The sequence below is a fragment of the Chlorocebus sabaeus genome, chromosome 19 (genome assembly GCF_047675955.1).
Source record: "Chlorocebus sabaeus isolate Y175 chromosome 19, mChlSab1.0.hap1, whole genome shotgun sequence".
NCBI lineage: Eukaryota > Metazoa > Chordata > Mammalia > Primates > Cercopithecidae > Chlorocebus > Chlorocebus sabaeus.
Window position 1 is genome coordinate 4,186,903 of NC_132922.1, and position 24,080 is coordinate 4,210,982.

Below are 24,080 nucleotides of genomic sequence, written 5' to 3' on the forward strand. Positions count from 1 at the left end.
CTGCCCACTCAGCCCTGCAAATAAGTGTGCTCTTCCCTCCCCATCCCCATCCCCACCAGGCGGGGGGCTGTGTGGGGCTCCACAACCGGCATGTGGCAAGGGGCCAGAGGCCTGTGTGAAAAAGCTCTGCCCAGTGCAGAGGCGGAAAATTCAACTCCATCACGCCCAGCACCCTCCCCAGCAAGCACAGGCAGCGTTGTGCGGGTGACCTGGCTCCATCCACATGCACCAACCCTGTCTCCGACAGCTGCTCCAGGTCCACGAGGGCTGGGCCCCATGGTCTCCATCCAGTCCTGGGATTCCGCAGCCCAGCTGGGAGCCACCTGGACACCAGGGTGGTGAGGACTGGCTCTGTGGGACTCACCAATGGACAAGGGGCCCCCTATTGGGACACAAGGCCCTGGGGTGCTGCCCTGAAATGCTGGGGTATGAATCCTTCTGCAAGCCCTGTGGGGCCCTCCAGCTGACCCCTTCTCAGACCTCCGGAGGAGCCACCCTGAGCTGGAGTCAGAGGCCTGGACTCGGAGCCCCAAGGGTGCAGGACACCAAGGCTGTGGCTGACACCATAAAACCAGAGTGCCGGGCCCGGCCATTTCTCAGTTCTCCGGCTTTTCTAGAACTGTTTTCTCCAACTGTTGCCTCAACTGAAACCTGCAGCCCTCTCAAGATGGGGCATGGGTCTTCTGGGGATGTCTCCCATCTCCTGCCTCCTGGTCGGGGGTCACCCCAGACGCTGCCCAGCCCTAAGCGTGCCCACCTCCTCCTCGCCACCTCTCCTTCCAGCCAGCACTGGCCACACAGTCACCCGTCTCTTCCGCCTTTACCTCCCCTTCCCAGCCCAGCCTCCTGGGCCCCCCAAGCCCATCCAGGGCCCCTCCAACCTTTCCCGCCAAAGCAGGTCTGGGTTCTACTCTCAGCCACTTTGTCCCAGGACACAAACAGCCCACAACGAAAGGAAGCAGGAATGAAGGTGAGCACACCTGGAGGACATGGTGCTCGGTGACAGCAGCCAGAGACGAAAAAACACAGGCTGTGAGGTTCCACCCATCCCCCGTCCCCAGGAGATGAAAGGACACAGGCTGAGGTTCCACCCATCCCCCGTCCCCAGGAGACGAAAGGACACAGGCTGAGGTTCCACCCATCCCCCTGTCCCCAGGAGACTAAAGGACACAGGCTGTGAGGTTCCACCCATCCCCAGTCCCCAGGAGACGAAAGGACACAGGCTGAGGTTCCATCCATCCCCCTGTCCCCAGGAGATGAAAGGACACAGGTTGTGAGGTTCCACCCATCCCCAGTCCCCAGGAGATGAAAGGACGCAGGCTCCACCCATCCCCAGTCCCCAGGAGACGAAAGGACACAGGCTGAGGTTCCATCCATCCCCCTGTCCCCAGGAGATGAAAGGACACAGGTTGTGAGGTTCCACCCATCCCCAGTCCCCAGGAGATGAAAGGACGCAGGCTCCACCCATCCCCAGTCCCCAGGAGACGAAAGGACACAGGCTGAGGTTCCATCCATCCCCCTGTCCCCAGGAGATGAAAGGACACAGGTTGTGAGGTTCCACCCATCCCCAGTCCCCAGGAGATGAAAGGACGCAGGCTCCACCCATCCCCAGTCCCCAGGAGTCACAATCAGAGACAGGAGGCGGAATGCAGGCTGGCAGACTGCCGGGGTGGGGCAAGGAGGAATTCCCCCCAGGGAGCTGGCGTGTGACACATCCTGGGCCTCAGTCTGGGATGAGGAAAGGTTCTGGAGGTGGAGGTGGAGGTGGCGATGGCAGCACAACAGAGGGCATGTGCTCCATGCCCCGAACCACATGCTGACAGTGAAAATGGCAACGGTGCATTCTAAGCTCTGTATTTTACCACAACAAATAAAAAGAATGAAGCCTACATGTGTGCAAAGATGACCAACTTCCTGCATAAAAAAAGCCATGCAACCTACAGAGACTCGGCACTGCCGTCTCGCCCCTCAGGGCGGTGGAGGGAAAAGCCTGAGAACACCACGGAGGACAGGGTGAGGGCACACGGCCCTCGTGGGGCTATGGAGGGCACACCGCAGAGGCTGGGGTGGAGGCACACGGCCCTCGTGGGGCTATGGAGTGCACACCACGGAGGACAGGGTGGAGGCACACGGTCCTCGTGGGGCTATGGAGGGTACACCGCACAGCTGCCAGGACCACCACACAGGCACACTCGGTCCAGCACTTCCACCAAGGGTGTCGCAGCCCACATGGGCACCAGGCTGCCAGGAGTGATGGACGCTAAGAGCCACAAGCACCTGCGATCCCTCAGTGGGGACAGATTAGCTGAAGGGACAACATCCCAGGGCGAAATCCTGAGCCGCTGCCAAGAGTGAGGCTGTTTGGGGTCCCCCACGGAAGAGCTCCCGGAGCATTGGGAGAGGCGGTCAGAGCACCCCAGGCTGCAGGGCGGGCTCCTGTCTGAATCTGCCCCTCCAGGGAAACCCTCAGACCCTACCGGTGGGCACAGAGGATGGCACAGCTGCACGGGAGAATACGGTGGATCCTGGGAAAGGGAAACCTCGGGTCCCTGCATGGCCCAGCGAGACCGTGTGGAAACACGTGCACACAAAAACTCAATCACAGGCATTCAGCCTTAATCATCACAGTCCAAGAGTGGGAACCGCCTAGGTGCCCACAACAGATCAATGAATAAAGACAACAGGCAGGGCATGGTGGCTCATGCCTGTAGTCCCAGCACTTTAGGAGGCCGAGGCGGGTGGATTGCCTGAGCTCAGGAGTTCGAGACCAGCCTGGGCAACATGGCGAAATCCCATCTCTACTAAAAATACAAAATATTAGCCGGACGTGGCGGTGTATGGCTGTAGTCTCAGCTACTTGGGAGGCTGAGGCACGAGAATCATTTGAACCTGGGAGGTGGAGGTTGCAGTGAGCCGAGATCACACCACTGCACTCCAGCCTGGGCGACAGAGTGAGACTCTGTCTCAAAAAAAAAAAAAAAAGAAAAGGAAAAAAGAAAAAGAAAATGTGGCTGGACCATATGACTAAGCAGGTTCAGCCATAAAAAAGCAGGCGGCACCAATGCACACTGCAGCGTGGATGAACCTCGAGTCCCTGATGCAAGCAAAGAAGAGACACGCGAGGCCACGTGTTATATGAGATGTCCCAAACGGGCAAGTCCACAGACAGAAAGCAGGCTGGCGGCTGGCAGGGCTGGGGGCCGAGGGAAATGGGAGTGACTGCTGAAGGAATGGGGTCTCTCTCAGGTGCTAAAAACCTTCTAAAACTGTAGTAATTTAGGTCGCACAGCATTGTGAATACACTACTAATAGAAATCCCTGAATCGCACACTTTTAGTGGGTGAACTGTATACCGGGTGGGAACATCTCGATCAAGCTGTTATAAAACCAACCCCCAAGGTCTCTGTGCCTGAGCCCAGATCTCAGGATGTTTCTGGGAGGCTGCATGTCCAAAGAAGGCTGATGAGAGGGGGGCTTGAAGGAGCAGGGCAACGCTGCACAGCCCCCCACCCGGGGAGCCTCGTGAGCCTGGCCTGGAGCAGCATCTACATGCTACAGGAATGAGGCCTTGCAAAGGAGCCCTGGAACTGGGAGGAGGGTTTAGCGAATCAATATTTCACGGTCATTAATAATTACAGCTCCCTGCAAGCTAACCACAAGCAAGATGCCAGCCATGCACGTTTCACTTAGTATCTCACTGAATCCTTAAAGCAGGCCTGGGGGTGGACGAGACTGCCGTCCCCCTTAAAAGCTGAGGACACTGAGGCTCAGGTCCAGGTTAAACAGCTAAGGGGCTCAGCCTGGTCTCGGCGGTCAGCGCCTGACCTCCATTCAGCCTGATGCCCCAAGCAGGGCCCTGCTTGCCCACACTGGGAATCTCCTGGGATTCCGGACGGCCAAGTCCCTGCGGTGGTTTCTCCCTGCAGCCCCTCATAGCCTTGAGGAAGGGGGGCCCCAGTCCACAGGCTGACCTTGCCCTGGCCTCTGCAGCATGTGACCCTCCTCGGTGGGCTCCCTCTCAACTCAACATGCCCCCTCAAGCCCCCTTATGCCTCGTGGACCACCACCTGCCCACCAGAGCTGGTCGAGACCACGGCCTGCCTCTCCTGTGACCCCAGCAACTCCACCAGCACCATACCCTCTGCCATCCCCAGGAGTCCCATTCTCCAGGCTACTCCCTAGACAATCACCCTGGAGCAGCCAGCTCTGATGGTGACCCTCCCCCGCAGGGGCTCCCTGATGCCCCCCAAATCCAGATATTCTGCCCCAGGTGAAGACCCTCACAATCCTGCAGCCCTACCTCCTGCGGATCCAACCAGGCCAACACCTGCAACCCTGCACCTGCCCCTCACTCCAGCCCTCCAGCTCACCCACCACGGCATGTCCAGGACCACGGCAACCCCAGGGAAAGGCTCTCCCCCGATAACAGCCTTGGCAAGCAAAGCCATCCAAACACGGGACACCAAATCACAGTCCCAGAATAAACACCCACGAGTTCTCCCAATTCCTCACCTCAACAGGAGCCCCAGGGCTGGGCCAATGTTCCCCGATAGCCACAGAAGCCAGGCCTGGTCCTGGAGGCACCGCACCTCCAGAGTCACCTCCTGCGCAAACCTCGCCTTCCACCAACACCAAAGCCCTGGCCTGCCACACAGCACAAGGCCCCGGCACTGGTACCAGAACCTTCCGGCAGCCCAGTCCCACTATGCCAGCAGCTCTACGCAGAGACCACCCCTGGCAGGAGGCCCTTGGCCAGGCTGGTTGTTGGACCATCCTAGGGAGGGGCAGCACCAGGTGCCAGTTCCCATGTTCTTCCATGACAGTAGCTGTGACCTGCACCAAAACGCCATGGGCGGGTACTACTGGACTGTGTGGCCCGCCAAGGCCTCCTGGCTGGTCAATGGCTGGGGAGAATCCCCAGAGGCCAGGCCCTGGAGACCCTCTGCACCACCCACTCCTCCCATGCCAGCCCCACCCGCCCCTCAGACACCACGCACACACTCAGTCCGTCTCTGACCAGCCTGGGCAGGACACGAATCTGTCTGAGTCCACGCTTGGCCCGGCCAGAGGACAGGGATGAAACCCCAGCCCACACCGGGGAACGAGGACAGGTACTCACAGGGTCCCTCAGGCGGGAGGGCCGCTACCTAGACAGCGCCTGGAGCAGGAAAGACGGACGGCGGAGAGGGAGCTGGGGAAACAGCCCCACTCCGGCCTTTGCATGGGATCCCTGTCACCCCTCCCTGTTGAGCTTGGAACCGTGTGTGTGTGGGGAGGGAGATTTTTGTTTCCAAGACACCCACCACTCAGCACAAAGACTACCATCGGAGAATCATGGCCCATGCCCTCCGTGCCAGCCCCAGCCAGAGGCGGATGAGACACAGCTCTCTGGTGAGGGCAGGCCCCTGCCGTTCTGCCACATAACCCGCACAAGGGCAGACACCCCGCCGGGGTCCCGGTCCACTCCCAGGACCAACCACGACCTTTGCCCGGGGACGGCCAATCCCGCAGGCTGGGTGCTCCGTGCTCTGTGGTGACGCCCCAGGAAGCCAAGCGGCCGCCTCTGCTGATTGGGCAGCGTCGAGGGAGCAGCAGCAGCAGTAAATTATTCATTCCTGCTAAAAGCAACGCACAGTCACTGTCCTGCTATAAAGCGTTAGCAACGCGACGAGCCAGGGGAGGCCGGCGCTCCCCGGCCACACCGGGAAAGAAGACCTGGCTCAGGGGATGGGAGAGGAAACCAGCCAGACATGGTGCGTGCACACCGGGAGGTGCTAGAGGCCACGCTGGGCCAGAGGAGGGGCCGCAGGGAACCCAGCCAACCATGCTACGGGACCCGATCCGCCCCCCCACCAAATGCAAGTTTCCGCAAGGCAGGGCCCGATCCTGCCTGGCTCCCACCTGGCTCCCCACCTGGCTCCCATCCCGGGCCCAGGGCCTAACTGAGGTGCTCCATGGGTATTTGCTGTCCCCCCAGCCGGCCACAGGCCCAGCCCTGACTCCGCGTGGCTGACGAGGGCCCAGCCTGGGTTCAGCCAGCTTTTGGGGGCTGGAACGTGCACCTCGGCTTGACCAGAAGACAAGCCAGGCACCAGCGACTTCCAGACAGTACGCGCCCTGCTCCATTCGCATGTCAACGCTCCCAGGGCCAGGCCGAGGCTTCTGCGTCACATGTGCGTGAGAAATCTGCCACCCACCCAGAAAAGCCAGTGAGGAAAACCAGTCCAGTTGCTGATCAGACCTGGGAACACAGAAGGCTCGGCCTGGCAGCACCCCGGCCCCATGAGGTCTGCGGGGGTCGGGGGCAGGTGAGATGGAGAGTCAGGCCCAGTCCGTCTCTGACCAGCACAGGCAGGACACGAATCTGCCTGAGTTCACGCGCGGCCCGGCCACAGAGGACGGGGACGACACCCCAGCCCACACCGGGGGACGAGGACAGGTACTCACAGGGTCCCTCAGCTCCTCGCTGTCCCGGGGCGAGGTCCGCGGCACCTTCAGGGGGATCTCGTCGCTGCATTCGGTGTCCGAGGCATTTGGAGACTCCGCTAGATCGAGGAAGTCATCTCTCTTGTGACCTCTGAACCTGATTTTGTCCAACCTCCTTAGCATGTTCAGCACTGAGCTCCTCTGCTTCACCCTAACATGACGCTCGGGCTCCCTGCAAGAGAGGGGCATGGTCACTCTCCGCTCGCCACCGTCCCTCCCACACACACCTCCAAGCCCCACGACCCAGCTCCCACACGCAGGGCACGACTAGTCCAGCTTTCCAAAGAAAACCCCCACCCAGAGACCCCCGCCCTGCACCCAGCAGGTGGGGTCCTTGGCCACCCCACCCAGCCCAGCCTGGTCAGCACTGAGCTGCGTCCTTGCCTCCCACCAAGCAAGACCCCCGGCTTCCAGCAGGCAGAAGGAAGCCAGGGTTCTGAGTCTGGCTCAGCGGGGCGGTGTGCAGGCACAAGGGAAGAATGCTGCTCTGGAATTGGGAAGGAGGGCCAGCCATGCTGAAAAGTTGCCTAACGAACCATCAAGAACGTGGTCAACACGATGGCCACACACACCGCCAGGATGGCAGCCACACACACCACCAGGACGGCAGCCACACACACAGCGCCAGGATGGCAGCCACACACACTGCCAGGATGGCAACCACACACACATCGCCAGGATGGCAGCCAGCACAGCGCCAGGACGGCAGCCACACACACCGCCAGGATGGCAGCCAGCACAGCGCCAGGACGGCAGCCATGCCTGGAAACCAGCAGATGGGTGTGCTAGGGATGCCTTGGTTGACTCTCTGCTGGACCGAGGTGACTTGGCCTCATGTCCCTCCCGCCTGCTCCACCTGACCCCAGCTCCCAGGACTCCGCCTACACTGCTCCCTCTGCCTAAAGCATGTTCCTACTCGCCATGCAACCAGGTTTGTACTCTGAGACACATTCCAATCGCACCACCTCCCAGAAGCCCTCCCAGAGACAGCAGGCTCAGGCACCCGCAGCCAGCTGTGCCTCCTGTCCCAGCCCCCATGCCTGCCTCCCACTCCAATCAACACAGTGGCCAGGTCACACTGAGGTGCGAGTCATTGTGTGCTGCATGAGGACACCTGTAATTCACACACACCGGGTGCCAAAGGGCGGATATGCCATGGGATGATGCTCCCCACATTGCTGCCCCAACTGGCCAGCAACACCAAGGTACCCCCTAAAACACCAAGGTACCCCCAGGGTCAGTGGCCCACAGGAGGGGCCAGCTAGGAAGGGAGAGGACGGCACGCAGCTCCACGGCCTGGATGCCTCTCCCAAAACCCCATCCCCAACTTGTGCAAGACGCCTGGGTTCCCGTAGGAGGACTGCTCTGCGCACGCCTGGGCTGAAAGCCTGTCCTGCCACGGACCAGTTTTCTGAGCTGAATTTTTTGCCTCTGAATCTTTTCAGTAAGGCATACCAGTAAGGTTACCAGTAAGGCAAAGGTATCCGGGAATTCAAGAAGACAGGGCGACTGGGCCAGGCGCCAGGAGAGACGGGCGGGGAGTCATCCCTGGCGGGGGCATTTCCCGAACCTCCTGCTTAGGGCGGGCAGCATGGCAGGGAAGCACTGAGAGCAAGGTCAGGTCCAGCCCCGACGTGCCCGCCCTGCCTCCCAAGCCTCCTCCGCTCTACTCGGCATCACGGTTTGTGGCAAAGAAGTCTCACTAACAGTGAGGACCGAAGACGTACGACGCACCAGAACCTGCTCTGAGCCACAGAGCCAAGGAGGCTCCCAGCATGTGAGGGGAGGGGAAGCACTTCTGGGATGCTTGAGTATCCCTGCTGCAAAACCCGCAGGACACAGGCTCTACGGGGAACTGTCCTGCTGCCCAGCGCCCCCTGGAAGCTGGGAGGACCCCAGGAGGGGGCTGTGGGTGATGGGGAGGTAGCAACCGCTGCTCATAGCCCAGGTTGGGGGGGCAAAAGTCAGCCATTTGGAAAAGTTTCCAATATAGGAGCTACAAATTGCAGAAGGACTAAAGGTTCAGTAAACTTAAAAAACACACAAACCAAAAGAAAAGGGAACAGCTGGGTGCAGTGGCTCATGCCTGTAATCCCAGTACTTTGGGAGGCTGAGGCAGGTGGATCACGAGGTCAGAAGATCGAGACCATCTGGCCAATATGGTGAAACCCCGTGTCTACTAAAAATACAAACATTAGCCAGGCGTGGTGGTGGGCGCCTGTAGTCCCAGCTACTCAGGAGGCTGAGGTAGAGGAATCGCTTGAACCTAGGAGGCGGAGGCTGCAGTGAGCTAAGATCGCACCACTGTACTCCAGCCTGGGCAACAGAGTGAGACTCCGTCACAAAAAAAAAAAAAAAAAGAAAAGAAAAAAGAAAGGGAACTTAGTAGCTATCAAATCCCTAGAGAGAAGAAGATGGTAGTCTATATTGAGAGACTGAGAAAAAAGCCACAAAGTAAAAAAATCTAACAGGCAACCAGGCAAAAGTAAAAACCTCTCATTTGTAAAACAGTAAAAAATTTCAAAATATGCTATAAAACAAGGAATATAAGTAGCAAATATGATAGATGAAGGATTAGTATTTATGTTACAGGACTGCTTGACTAGGCCAAGTGCAGTGGCTCCCGCCTGTAATCCCAGCATTTTGTGAGGCTGAGGCGAGTGGATCACTTGAGGTCAGGAGTTCAAAACCAGCCTGGTCAACATGGTGAAACCCCGTCTCTGCTAGAAATACAAAAATTAGCTAGGCGAGGTGATGTGCGCCTATAATCCCAGCTACTCAGGAGGATGAGACAGGGGAATTGCTTGAACCCAGGAGGTGGAGGTTGCGGTGAGCCTAGAGCGCACCACGGTGCTCCAGCCTGGGCAACAGAGCAAGACTCCGTTAAAAACAACAAAAAAAAGGGCAGCCTGACAACGTAGTCAGCGTAGGAAAAATGACAAGACCACCTCCTAATGTGTGAAAACCTTCAAGCTCACTAGAAAGGAAACTAGGCCGGCGGTGGCTCACGCCTGTAATCCCAGCACTTTGGGAGGTCAAGGTGGGCAGATCATGAGGTCAGGAGATCCAGATCATCCTGGTTAACACAGTGAAACCCTGTCTCTCCTAAAAATACAAAAAAATTAGTTGGGCCTGGTGGTGGGCGCCTGTAGTCCCAGCTACCGGGGAGGCTGAGGCAGGAGAATAACTTGAACCTGGGAGGTGGAGCTTGCAGTGAGCAAAGATCGCACCACTGCACTCCAGCCTGGGCGACAGAGTAAGACTCTGTCTCAAAAAAAAAAAAAAAGAAAGGAAACTAAAGCTAACCTGGGCTGTGGAATGTGACAGAGCAAGCACACAGACGCCCCCTGAACCAGCGACTCTGCACCTCAGTACCGGGACCCTAGGACCAAGCTCGAGAAGCGGAGGCCTGGCGGGGGAAGCGCGTCACACACCATCCATCAAGACCAGCAGGGCAGGGGGTCCTGGAACACCCTGGTGGACCCACACAGGACCCCGTCCTTGTGAAGGGACAAAGGTAACTAAAAACGGGACCCTCCCATGGCCACTGTTATAGCAAACAGGTGTGTGAAGAGACTGGGGCGCTCTGGGGCCAGGCGTCAGGAGTATGGGCTTATGGTGGTCACTAACAATTCTCTCTCCAAATCTCCTAAAATGTCTATTACTTCTTTTCACACAATATTTTTTAATTATGGTAAAACACACATAAAATAAATCTTACCAACTTCACCAGCTTTTGTTTTTGTTTTTTTTTTTAGAGAGAGTCTAACTCTGTCGCCCAGGCTGGAGTGCAGTGGCACGATCTCGGCTCACTGAAAGCTCTGCCTCCCGGGTTCATGCCATTCTCCTGCCTCAGCCTCCCGAGTAGCTGGGACTACAGGCGCCCGCCACCACTCCTGGCTAATTTTTTGTATATTTAGTAGAGATGGGGTTTCACCGTGTTAGCCAGGATGGTCTCGATTTCCTGACCTTGTGATCCACCCGCCTTGGCCTCCCGAAGTGCTGGGATTACAGGTGTGAGCCACCGTGCCCGGCCCAACTTCACTAGTTTTTAGTGTGCAGCTCCGTGGCATAAATTTCATCTGTCATGCTGCGCAGCTGCCTCCAGACTCATCTTGTCTAACTGAAACTCTGCTCACTGAACAGGAACTCCCATGCCATCCCCAAGCCCCTGGTAACCACCATTTTTACTGCTTTTTAATGTTTAAAAAGGAAGGATGAACAGGCTAGGGGAAATGTAGCAATGTAAAACTTACTTCCTTCCATTTTCAAAAAGCCTGGCGAGTCCTCCTCCTGGGAGCACAGCTGAGAGGGAGGAGGAGGGGGCAACCCGGGCGCTGGGGCCTGCAGGCCCTGGGTAAGGCACCGAGCTGGCCTCCACTCCAGGAAAACGGGGGCCACGCTCGGACACGCACAGAGCTCTTGGCAGAGGACAGCCCCCTTGTCTGGGAGGCTCTAATTCCAGCCTTCCCAATCACCTCAGGCAAGCAAATGAGGCACTGAGAGAGGGGACAAAAGCCCTGAGTGTCCCGCCTGTCACTATCAGAATGCAATGCGTGCCCTGCCACAGTGTCCGGCTACTCTTCAGTCCGCTCTCCCAACCACCAGCTCAACCCCGAACCCAGGATCCTCCTGCTGGATGGCTCACAGCGGCCCTTGGCGAGGGCACCCACACATCAGGGTCCTAGAGGACTCTGCTCTCAGCCCCACTGACCTCACCACCCTCCTCACCCAACTCCCTGGGTCCACCAAAAAGACAGACTTTTCAAGCTTCAGTCAGTTAAGAATCAAACTCCATGTCATGACACGTCACGACACACCACCAGGGACGGGCCTTCCGGCCTACACCGCCAGGGATGCTTCCAGCCTGTGCCTGTGCTTCCAGCCTGTGCCTGTGCTTCCAGCCTGTGCCTGTGCCGGGCTGGGGGTGTCCTCCACAGCCACATGGGCAGCCCCCGCACTGTGCTAAAGAGTGCTCCATTCTACACCAGGGTGACTTCATCTCAATGACATCTGCAAAGAGCCATTTCCAAGTAAGGTGGGGTCCACAGGTACCAGGGGGATATGAATTTTGGGGGAGGATGCTGTTACCCAGCACACCCCCAACTTACAGATGCAGAAACCAAGGCCCGTCTACACACTGACCACAGCTCCAGGCTGCACCTCAGGCCACATCCGGGTCTCCCCATGCTGCCCACCTGCGTCTCACCTGCACCTTCCATCCCGCGCGCTGCAACCGCACATCCCCCACCGGACGGCCCCTGCCCTCCCTACCTCCAGCTGCCCATCCTCACCCCGTCCACAGTCCCTGGAGGAAGCCCAGCTCCTCAGCCTGCAGCCCAGCCACTCTCCCCAGAACCGGTCCCTCCACCTGCACCTACAGGTCCACCCCCAGCAGCCCAGGGCCCCTGCGACTCTGAGCCATGCGGCCCTCTCAGACTGGCCTCCTTTCCCCTCGACCTATCAGGTTCTGAGAGGCTGCTTCTCTTGCCGCCCCCTTGATGACGCCAGGTTCTCAAGAGGCCTCCGCCCTTCCTCACTGGACCCTCCACCCCGGGCTGCGCAGGTGCTCTCCCAGTGGGTCTGGCCGGCACCGGCCTTGGGAGAGAGCCTGCCTTTCAAGATCGAGATGGCTCCGAAGAGCACATGGTACCCGGGACCACTGCCCCAGAGAGTAGCAGCTTTTCCCAAGGCTGGGTCTTCCACTAAGATGAGACCTACCATGTCCCCCTGCCCCCTGCCCCTACCTCCATCCGTCTCAGATACATCCAGAAACACTCTTGCACTGTGGCTCCTCCAGATCCTGGCCCAGAACCAGGATGTACTGTGAGGACCAGGAACCACAGTCTCCAAGCCACCTAACACCAGCAGGCACAGAGAGTGTGGTGCCTGCTGCCCTGGAGCCTGGAGGACCCCAGTCCTGTGCACCAGAGCAGAGCAACAGGGCTCACCATGGCCATCCAGGTTCTCCCAGGATCCCCCAGGCTCAGGGCAGCGCCCGGCCAGGCTCCCGGCCCTCTCTGCAAGCAGGACAGAATTGGGCCAGCCAGCCCTGGAACACAAAAGCATGCTGCTCTGGAAACCGCTGAATTGCTTCTGGTCACACAAAGGCGACAGTGTCTAGAGAACCCTGGACTTGGAAACCGCAAAGGACTTTATTTCCCCCTCCCCAGCCCAAAATTGGAAAAAAAAAAAAAAAGTGGTTCCTGGTCTCTGGCGCTTGCCCTGAGCTGTGTCTCCCTCACACCATCTCCCCTGCTAAAGTTCCTCTCTGAGTTCTGGGTCCCTGGATCACAGTGACCTCCACATCAGGGCCCAGCTGCCAGCGCGCCCTTCATCCCCTTATTATCTGGCGGCTCTCCCGCTGATCCTGGGATAAACAGCATCCGCTTTCCCACAGCCGCCAGCCCTCCTAAGCAACGTCCCTGGAGGACTCGCAGATGCCGAACAAAACAGGCACACCACCCCCGCCCCCACTGCATGGGCTCCCGCCCCCACTGCATGGGCTCCAGCCCCCGCCTGGCCCTCCTCCAAGTCTCAGTCCCCTAGGGAAGGTAGCCCCTAAACCTCACTGTCAGAAAAGCCTGGGATGGAGGTTAGACCAGCAGCTGGAGAGTCAACCTGGACAGCTGGAGAGGATGTGAGGATGGGGCAGCCGGCAGATGCCAAGGCTTTGCAGAGTGAACAGGAGGACCGGGGACGGGGGCCAGCAAAGAAGGCCTGGTTCTACCAATACCCCAACGCCAGCCAGGCACTGGGACTCAGGCCTGTAATCCCAGCACTTTGAGAGGCTGAGGTGGGCAACACAGTGGCACAAAAAGTGAAATAAGAACACCAGCCAGCGCGGTGGTGCGTGCCTGTAGTCCCAGTTGCTCAGAAGGCTGAGGCAGGAGGATCATCTGGGAACCTGGGAGTTTGAGGCTGCAGTGAACCACGATCGTACCACCGCACTCCAGCCTGGGTGAGAGCCAGACCTTGTCTCTAAGAACAAAACAAAAACATCCACCCCAGTGTCCCCATGCTTATAGCCACACGCTTGCACCTCCCTAACTCCTGATGCAAAGAGAGGCCCAAGGACCCGAGCACACACGCAGCTCCCTGGACCCCTCTGGGGTCCTGAGATTGCAGATCCTGCGCTTCCGGCCCCTGCCTGGCCTTGGCCACTGGGGTTCCAACATCAGCCTCAAGGGGTCGGCTGACATCGGATGACGTGTGTTGCCCCAAACTCAAGGCTTGCCCACGAGTCTCATCCCCTCCCTAGATTCAGGCCTCAGTCCTGCCCGCTGGGCAGTCAGGCAGCCTCGAATGCTGACATCCATATGTGGGTGTTCAGCTGCTCTCAACCCTCTGCCCCCTGACCTGGCTTCCCTGCAGGCTCCGAGCTGGATAGCTCACCAGTATCTCAACTATGCCATACCTGGCACAGGCTCAGGTCTCAAGGGGCACTCTGATTGGATGGCACCGTGTCCACCAGCTGCCTGGGTGAAACCCTTAAGAGCCCTTGATAGCCTCTTCCTCACTTCACTGCCAACCTGCAGCGCGTGCCGGCCGCCCACCTCCAGACAGGGCTGCACATCTGTCCACCTCTCCCCATCCCCCCAGCCTGGTCCAGGCAGCCGCATGCCTCCCCTCTCCCCAACACCCCAGCCTGGTCCAGGCAGCCGCGTGCCTCCCCTATCCCCAACACCCCAGCCTGGTCCAGGCAGCCGCATGCCTCCCCTATCCCCAACACCCCAGCCTGGTCCAGGCAGCCGCGTGCCTCCCCTCTCCCCACCCCCCTAGCCCAGTCCAGGAGGCCGCGTGCCTCTCATCTGCTGACCACACCAGCCTGGTCCAGGCAGCCGCGTACCTCCCGAAGCCTTCTCCACACGGCAAGCATGGTGAGGCCTTCAAACGGGAAATCAGCCCCTGCAGTACCCCTGCCGAACCTCTCCAGGGGCTTCCGTGCACCCGGGTCCACGCAGCTGCTCCACCGACATCCTCATCAGCTCTGGCTCCTCGAGGCTTGGCTGCAGCTCTGCTGACCCCCTTTGGAACCCTCCGACCTCTACCTCTGTCCCCACTGCAGGGCCAGACATGTTTGACTCTGACCCCGTTCCCCAGGCACCGGCCGCTGTCACTCCACCAGCCTGTTTGGTTTGACGTGGGGTCCTTGGATTGTCCTGATGGCTTCCTTGTTGAGCGCTAGTGCCTCCAGCCCTGCTCGGTTAGAACCCGGCTGGTGCTCCCCCAGGGCAGGGGCTGTGTCTGGCTAAGCCTCCGGGAGCTCGGTTCTGCCAGTGATGCTCAGGTGGACTCAAGCTGCAGGTGCCCGAGTCTCCCTCTGCAGAGCTTAGCATGTGGTGGGCAGTGACAGACACTTGTTCAGAGAGTGAGGGACCGACGCACGAAGGCAGCCCAGATGCCACAGCTGGGGGGTCCCCACCAGCCTGGGCCCCCCGTCACCAGCTAAAGCTCAGCTTCTTTCCTTTGCCAGAGGCCTCAAGAGAAAGGGACACCCATGGACTTTGCCTTGGGCCCTGCCAAAGCACAGCGTCCATGAACACATAAAAACTTTAACTCTAAGCCTTCAGTGATCTGGGATGTTTCTCCAGGAAGAAACTTGAATTCCTTCCTTTGGCAAAATATCTTCAGGCTTGAGTCATACGAGGGTCAGGCTGGAACCCCGTGTGGGGAGCTGAGCCTTCTGCACTGTGACAGGAAAGCCACCCGGGGAGCCAGGGAGCGGGCCCGGGGCTAAGCACACCCTGGGGTGCTAATGCCAGCACAGTGTACGGCCCGCTCTGGGACCCCTTGCCAGCGTGGCCCAGGAGAGAGAGTCAGGAAGACTGGGAGGGCCAGGAGACGACTACATGAGCCTCCACTTCCTCCTCTGTGCAATGGGATCCTGCCCAGGCCTGGGGAGGAAGGAGCTGGTTAATGCTTAAGAACCCAACACAGGGGAACCTATACGCACAGGAGCACACACACACACAAGGGAACCTACACGTACAGGAGAACTTACATACAGGGGAACCTACACACACAGGAGAACCCACATACACAAGGGAACCTACATGCACAGAGGAACCTACACACAGGGGAACCTACACCCGGGGGAACCTACACACATGGGAACCTACACGCACAGGGGAACCTACACACGGGGGAACCTACACACCGGGGAACCTACACGCACAGGGGAACCTACACACAGGGGAACCTACACACACAGGGGAACCTACACACGCGGGAACCTACACACCGGGGAACCTACACGCACAGGGGAACCTACACACGGGGAACCTACACACACCGGGGAACCTACACGCACAGGGGAACCTACACACGGGGAACCTACACACACAGGGGAACCTACACACGCGGGAACCTACACACCGGGGAACCTACACGCACAGGGGAACCTACACACAGGGGAACCTACACACACAGGGGAACCTACATGCACAGGGGAACCTACACACAGGGGAACCTACACGCACAGGGGAACCTACACACGGGGAACCTACATGCACAGGCACATGCCCCATGTTGACTACCTGCGGCACGTATCTGCAAATAATCATGAAATGTGCGCTACTCATGAAGTGTAAATTCTGGACAGACAACTGACTCTCACAGAATGCTTTCATGAATGTGTGCTCAAATCCTGTCTCCACGGTTGGCCCCTGGCAGCCACCACCAATGAGCACCACACAGATGCTGGCTGGTGTTTCTGTTTCCGTTTACAAACCACAACAAAGGTGGAAAGGAGACATGCAGGGGAACGTCACCTGTGAGTCTACGACACGGGAAATGTCCTTGCTGAACGAGGTAGCTGCTTTCCAATGGCAGAATATTTTCACAAGGCTTTTACGCCATTCATAATGAACGGCTACAGACATCACACAAATTTTAGCTTCATCTGCACGTTAACACTTTCCTCATCACTTTGGTAAGTCTACAACACAAGGAGAAGCGAGGCCCTGAGTGGCGGCAGCGCCCCGCGCTTGCTGCACACACTCCCGCCCTACCAGCGGCTGTCATCGCACAGAGTTTCCGCCACACACACGGCAGGCCCAGGGAACCTCGGCAGCACACGCAATAGTAAAATGCAATCAAATAATTCAGAAGCAATGGGGTTCGAGTATTCAATGCCTTTGCTTTCAACATAATTAATCTAACTGCAGGTGTATGTACTTTCATTTTTATTAATGGCCAACTCACAGAATTCCTGAAAACCCAGCAATCAAGCTCCTGGGAACTCGTGTGAGCTGCCTCCAGATCCCTCTCACACTGCTGCGGCCGCGGCCCTGATGGCCATGAGGGCACAGGGCTCTGTGAACAGCCGCAGCCTCCCCTCACCCACCTCCCTCCCAGCAGGCTTGGGACAGATGCGTGAAATAGAAGGTGAGGTCTAAATGCAAAGTGAGAGTTCCTGAAAGGCCCCAAGGGGTCAAAGAGCCTGGGAAGCAGGAAGCAGCAAGCCAGGCAGGCCGCCTCTGAGGCAGGAGGGGGTGTGTATGGCAGCACTGAAGCCTCGGGGTGGGGTGGGTCCATCTCTGACTCAGGGCCAGCAGACTGACCTCTAGCCCCATCCTGGCACCCTGCCCTCCACACTATGGAGGCCCCTCCCTGACCTCCAGGATGCTGCCCAAGCGATGCCCTATGTCCGAGACGGCCTTCCCAGCCATTGGGTATCCCGCCACCCAGCCCAAGTCACTCTCTACTTTCAATCACATCAACCTGCCTGGGGAACCCACAGCCACCACATACCACAGCGACAGCAGCTCGGGGACACAGGGAACAGTCGCCTGTGCGGGGCTGGGGGTTGCCTCCTGGCCCTCTGTGCCTCCAGCACTGTCTGGGGTTGATCCACATCTGCTCCAGTCGCCTGAAGTACCACCGGGGCTGGAGAGCCTGGAGGAGTGGGCATATGTCCCACTATCCACTGGATCATCTCGAGCACAGTCATGCAGTGGGTCACGGCAGCCGGAAGCCAGGCCCAAGCTGGCCACAGCTGTATGACCTCGGACTGCTCAGGGCTGTTAGAGGACGACTTGAAACAGTGCCGGAAAGATTCAGCAACCTGCCCAGCCAGCAGCAGTAACAATAGCAAAAACACAGCCCTACTCTCCAAAAAAGTGTTCCACAAACGCTGCTCTCACGCCCCACACATCACCACTGCGTAACCACAGGCGCTGGGGAGGCAGCGCTGTCTTGTGGGTGTGGGAGCCAGGGCAAGAATTTCTGAGACCATCCCAAGACCCCGCTAGTCACTATGAGCTCCCGAGCAGGGACCCAAGCCCGGAGTCCACAGCGGGGCAGGAAGGGCCTGTGGGTGAGCAGGGGCTATGGGCAGCCACAGGAGAGGACCACGGCACCCAGAACACAAACAGCAGTTCAGCCTGGGGGCCCCGAGAAGAAGGAGACCACGTCAGGGAAGGCGCAGCAGCCTTCGGCCGCCCATTGGCCACCACGGCTTGTCCTTGCCCCAACTGTAGACAAAGCAGGCCCACACCCTCTGCTCCCATCCCTGCATCAGCCCTAAAGCGTTGAGAGTAAGGTTCCTTACGCCAGGCTTCCCAGGTCAAGCCAGTCCTAACCCTCAGTTTCCAGGTCTTTAGGTGGAGGTTAGCAGGGGCATCAGAGCACAGGTGTGAGCTCAGGAGCCCATCTTCAGGGGACCCGGGCCACAGTCCAGGCTTACACCAGCTTGGGCCTTGAGAGGAAGTCCCAGGCAGATGAGGGCTGGCAGCACCTGCTACAGGCTGTTCTCAGGACTTAGCACTGTGCCCTCACTTCCCCCAGGCCTCCCACACACCCGAGCCTGCTCAATACCACCAACTCCTGACACCAAGGAGAGAGGGCCTTCCTCCAACAGGCCAAGGACGTCATCCAAATCTAGGTCCGCAGCACAGCATCCATGGTGAGGAAAGCACAATAACAGTCACAATAACAACAGTGCCATCAGCCAGCCTCAGTGGCTCATGCCTGAAATCCCAGTACTCTGGGAGTCCAATGCAGGAGAATCGCTTGAGCCCAGGAGTTTAAGACCAGCCCGGACAACACAGCAAGACCCTGCCTCTACAAAAAATAAAAGATAAATTAGCCAGGCGTGGTGGTGTACACCTGTAGTCTCAGCTTCCAGAAGGCTGAGGCAGGAGGGTCGCTTGAGCCACGAGTTCAAGGCTGCAATGAGCTACGACTGCACCACTGCACTCCAGCCTGGGCAAGAGATCGAGACCCTGTCTCCTCTTCTTCTTTTTTTTTTTTTGAGATGGAGTCTCACACTGTCTCCCAGGCTGGAGTGTGCAGTGGCTCAATCTCGGCTCACTGCAAGCTCCACCTCCTGGGTTCACACCATTCTCCTGCCTCAGCCTCCTGAGTAGCTGGTACTACAGGTGCCCGACACCATGCCCGGCTAATTTTTTTTTTCTTTTTGTATTTTTAGTAAAGATGGAGTTTCACCATGTTAGCTAGGACGGTCTCGATCTCCTGACCTCATGATCCACCCACCTCGGCATCCCAAAGCGCTGGGATTACAGGCATGAGCCACCACACCAAGCCGAGACCCTGTCTCTAAAAATAAATAAATAAAAATAATGCCACCAATAGTTCCATCCACACCTCAGAAAGGCAGCCTCTGCCCAATAAGCCTTTCTCAGAGGGTACAAACCAGGACGAAAGGACGAGAGTGACAAGCTCCCAGCAGTGTTCATCTCCCCCACCCCAGTCACAATGTTGAAAGGAAGAAGCATTTACTAAGCCAACTGACAAATGGGTAAACTGAGGCAGGGTGCGAGAGAAGTGGCACAACAGGAGCACGAACTGACTCCACTGGACTCCACAGCCTGAGCTTGCTTGAACCCCAGGACAGCCCCAGAAGTAGCTCAGCAGTCACCCCACCCTCCCCAGCATATGCCTCTATTAATCCATCCATCACACTGTATGACAGCTCACAGGCCCCTCTGCCTAGAAGCCTGAATGGGGACCCTGGCAGAGTGACTGCACGGATGTTTACTTTTTATTTAATTTTTTTTTGAGATGGAGTTTCACTCTTGTTGCCCAGGCTAGAGTGCAATGGCATGATCCTGGCTTACTGTAACCGCCTCCTCCCGGGTTCAAATGATTCTCCTGCCTCAGCCTCCAGAGTAGCTGGGACTACAGGCGCCTGCCACTACGCCCGGCTAATTTTTTGTATTTTTAGTAGAGTCAAGGTTTCACCATGTTAGTCAGGCTGGTCTCCAACTCCTGACCTCAATTGATCCCCCCACCTCTGCCACCCAAAGTGCTGGGATTACAGGTGTGAGCCACCGCACCCGGCCTGCACAGATATTTATTTAAAGAAAACAAAGCTGGCAAGAAAGCTAAGTTTAGGCGCAGGTAGGCAAGCAAAAACCACTGTGTTGTAGAAGCAGATAAACTAAGCCACAGGAAACACATTGAGGGATGCGTTTCTAGTGGAAACATTCTTTTTCCAACTCTCTCCATCCCTCTTAGCAACCAGGGCTTGGGAATATCCAGCCAATGAGACGGCCGAAAGGAAGCCCCTTCTGGATTCCCCGGATTCGCCATGTCTTCTTGCCACAGCCCTTGCCCAATTTCCCACAGGCCGAAAGCTGTCTGAAAGCAGGCTGTTCCCCAGACATGTTTCTGCATCAAAGGCTGCAACATCACGAAGGCACAGGGAGCAGCTCCTAGGCAGGGTTCAGCAAGCCCCATCTGTGAGAGGCCGGGGGGTGAACGCCTTCAGCCCAGCAGGCCACATGGCCTCTATAACTTCCCAACTCGGCTGGGGTGCAAACGGGCACGGCTGTGTGCAAATCAGACCTCATTTACAAAACAGGCAGAAACTGGGCAGTGGGTGGCGTGTGGTCCATGGGCTGTCGCTGACCGTCTCTGTCCGGGGTCCACAGATGCCTGGCAGAATGAGAACACTCACAGAGGCCCTGGTCCCCACTAACCCATGTCAGTGACAGGGCAGACCAGAAGGAACCGCAGCCCTCACCAGGCACGCAGGTGCTCCTTGAAGTGGCCCGCATATCATACATTTGTGCGTGGGCCTTGCCACCATCCAGTCCTCTTAAGGGAAGGGTGAGGAACAAGGCGTGGTCCCTGGCCAAGCCGGGGCAGCCTGGACAGTCTGCAAGTTCCTGGGGGCAGAAGAAGCTTGGTGAAGGATCCCATGTGCCACTATCCACCCTCTTATCCAACCTGGGCTGTAGCCTGGGGGCTTCTCCGCACCATCCCAGGTCCCACCCAAGGCAGAGGAGCCAGCAAGGAGGGCGCCACATTCATGGGTGCTGGAAGGTGAACCAACTCACAATAGCCACCAGTGTAGGCCCCATCCACAGCAACCGGGCTGCCCCTCAGGTTTCAGAGAGGTGGTGCCTCTTACCGTCCAACGACAAACAACACAGTGAAGAAGACTGCGAAACCAGCCCCAATCACCGCCTCCTGCCTGGGGCACCACGGCCCTCCCCGTGGGGTGCCCTGCAGGCCCTGCTCTGCTGTTCCACGTCCCCAAAGCACTCCCACTCCACAATGTGGGACCCAGTGTGTGCATGGGCCTCTCTGACCATCAGCGTGCCGTGTCCCTGAGGCCCAGCACATGGCCTGGCACCAAAGAACTAGCAGCAAGTGAACGGGTGAGTCAGGTGGATTTTAAAGAAGTTCCTGGGTCCCTGGGCAAATCTAGTACAGAAGTAAACCCACATGGCCTTAAGTAGCTCCTCCAGTGAAAAGAGCCTTTGTGTACCTCCAAAAGGCTACCTTCCCTTCTGTCAACTTCTATTGTTTAAATGTGGCCCAGCTGAGGTCAAAGGGCTCCGCCAGGCCTACCAAGACTCTCCCACATGGACCAAGCCCTGGGATATGTACAAGCCCAACACAGGACTCTACCCCACACAGCAGGCTACAGAACACCTTCTGTGTTTAAGGAAGCACACAGCCAGGAGGAGAGCCCAGGCTCCTGCTCGGAGGGCAACAGGATCGCCTGAGGCCAAGCCGGCCCAGACAGGAACCAACGCTACTCAGCGGTCTGCAATGTATACCTGTGCTGCAAAACCCAAGGGCCAAGAAACAAAAATAAAAATGTTTTGGGCTTTTTGTTTTTTTTTTTTTTTAGAGATAAGGTATTATTCTTTCACCCAGGATAGAGTGCAATGGCACAATCCTAGGTCACTGTGGCCTCCCAACTCAGCTTCTGGGGTAGCTGGTACCACAGGCACGTGCCACTGCCCAGCTTTTTTTTTTTTGAGACGGAGTCTCACACTGTGGCCCAGGCTGGAGTACAGTGGCACCATCTCGGCTCACTGCAAGCTCAGCCTCCTGGGTTCACGCCATTCTCCTGCCTCAGCCTCCTGAGTAGCTGGGACTACAGGCGCCCGCCATCACACCCGGCTCATTTTTGGTATTTTTAGTAGAGACGGTTTCACCCTGTTAGCCACGATGGTCTTGATCTCCTGACCTCATGATCCGCCCGCCTCGGCCTCCCAAAGTGCTGGGATTACAGGCATGAACCCCTGCGCCCAGTCCTGCCCAGCTAATATTTTTAAAATTTTTAGTAAAGATGGAGTTTCACTATGTTGCTCAGGCTGGTCTCAAACTCCTGATTTCAAGCTCTCCTTCCACCTCAGCCTCCCAAAGTGCTGGGATTATAGGCATGAACCACCACAGCTGGCCAGGAAAAAAAATAATAATAATACACACACACACACACACACACACACACATACATTTCAAGACAGAGTTTCGGTCTTGTCGCCCAGGCTGCAGTGCAGTGGCGTGATCTTGGCTCACTGCAACTTCCGCCTCCCGGGTTCAAGCAATTCTTCTGCCTCCGCCTCCCAAATAGCTGGGATTATGGGCACCCGCCACCACACACAGATAATTTTTGTATTTTTAGTAGAGATGGGGTTTCGCCATGTTGGCCAAGCTGGTCTCCAACTCCCGACCTCAGGTGATCCACCCACCTCTGCCTCCCAAAGTACTGGAATTACAGGTGTGAGCCACCGCGCCCGGCCCAAAATATTTTAGAAGTAAGATCAAAAATCGGCAAGGTCCACTTCACACCTATTGCCCAGGTAACCACCTGCCAGCTGGGGTGCTCTGATAGTCCAGTCTTACAGAAGAGTCTCCTGACAGGCCTGAGAGCACAGGCGGCCCTAATAGAAAACCAGAGAAGCATGTGTTTTTGCTGCAGGCTGCAGGCTGGATGGGCTTGCCAAAGGGCAGCCCGCCTTCCAGTAGGGACTAGGGAACAAGAACAAGGAGCAGGCAGTGCACCTTAGAGCTGCAGTACTGCACGTCCAGGAACCACAATGACCAAGCCAGGCACCAAGTGTTTAATGAGCACCTACTGCGCACCCGACAGGACCCTCAGTGCAATGATACAGAGGAGGCGAGGCCAACAAACCCATGGAGCTGGAAGTGCTGCCCTAACTGTGGAGAAGACACCCCATGGCCCCAGCACCAGCCCAGGAAGGTGCTCAGAGGAGCAGCTGTGGCACCACAGGCTGAGGGCATGAAGGACGGGTCACGGGCTGCAGAGGAAGGGCACTCCAGGACAAGGGAGCAGCACATGTAGGGCGCTTTTGCCAAAACAAACCAGAAAGGAGCTGGTGGGAGCAGAGAAGCTGTGGTAAGGCACGTGGTCCCATTCCAAGCACAGCATGGGGCACCCTGGCCAATGGCTGGAAGAGGCCTGAAGTGGAAATACCAGTTAGGAAACCGTGGCCAGGCAGAGGAGAGAGGGCGGTGGCTGGGACTGGTGCGGGCAGCAGAGATGGGAGCCAAGCAGGCATGTCAGGATTCATCCAGGGAGCAGCAAGGGCAGAGAGCGTCGGGCGAATCCCCTGGCACCCCCACGTTAATGGTGGCCACAGCCACACTTCATAAGGGACAGTAACCTGCCCGGTGCCTCCTGGCCACACCTGACTCAATCCCTACACACCAGCCTGTGGAGGGCTGGTTCCTGGCAGGTACTAAGAACCCACAACTATTGGTGACTATTATTATGATCCCTCCTTTTTTTTTCTTTATTATACTTTAAGTTCTAGGGTACATGTGCACAACGTGCAGGTTTGTTACATATGTATACATGTGCCATGTTGATTTGCTGCATCTATCTACTCGTCATTTACATTAGTCCCCCGGCCGGGGGACCAGGGGCACCGGGCTGTCGGCGTGAGGTGGGGTCGGCAGCAGAGCTCTGGACTCACTGGATTCTCAGGCAAATGCTCTGGCCTGGTTCCAGTGCCCACAGCTGGGGAAGGTAAACCACAGCCACATAGGGAGCCAGGGAAAACAGGGCGACAGCACCTCAAAAAATGCAAAACAGAACCACCATATGACCCAGCAAACCCACTTCTGGGTATATATCCCAACAGTTGAAAGCAGGAACCCAAACAGATGCTTGCACACCCATGTCCACAGCAGCACCATTCACCCAAGCCAAGAGGTGGCAACAACCCAAGTGTCCATCCAATTGGCTAATAAGCCCACGCAAAGATATGATGTCAGCCCTGGTCAATAAGCCCACACAGAGATGCTCAGCCCCGGCCATAAGCCACGCAGATATGCTCAGCCCCGGCCATAAGCCCACACAGACA

At 57.5% G+C, this 24,080-nt stretch overlaps 1 protein-coding gene across 3 annotated transcripts in view; it reads right to left on the reverse strand.

The window, feature by feature from the left end:
* Window positions 1-24,080, reverse strand: part of GRAMD4 (GRAM domain containing 4) — a 101,317-nt gene that overhangs the window by 48,062 nt on the left and 29,175 nt on the right. For 2 of the 3 annotated variants that reach the window (XM_038007304.2, XM_073006582.1), the window contains exon 2: window positions 6,448-6,658. In XM_038007304.2, coding sequence (XP_037863232.1) covers window positions 6,448-6,658 — 211 coding nt within the window. Of the gene's footprint in view, window positions 1-5,119; window positions 5,126-6,447; window positions 6,659-24,080 lie in introns of those variants that run through there. The other variant, XM_073006583.1, reaches the window with a different exon arrangement.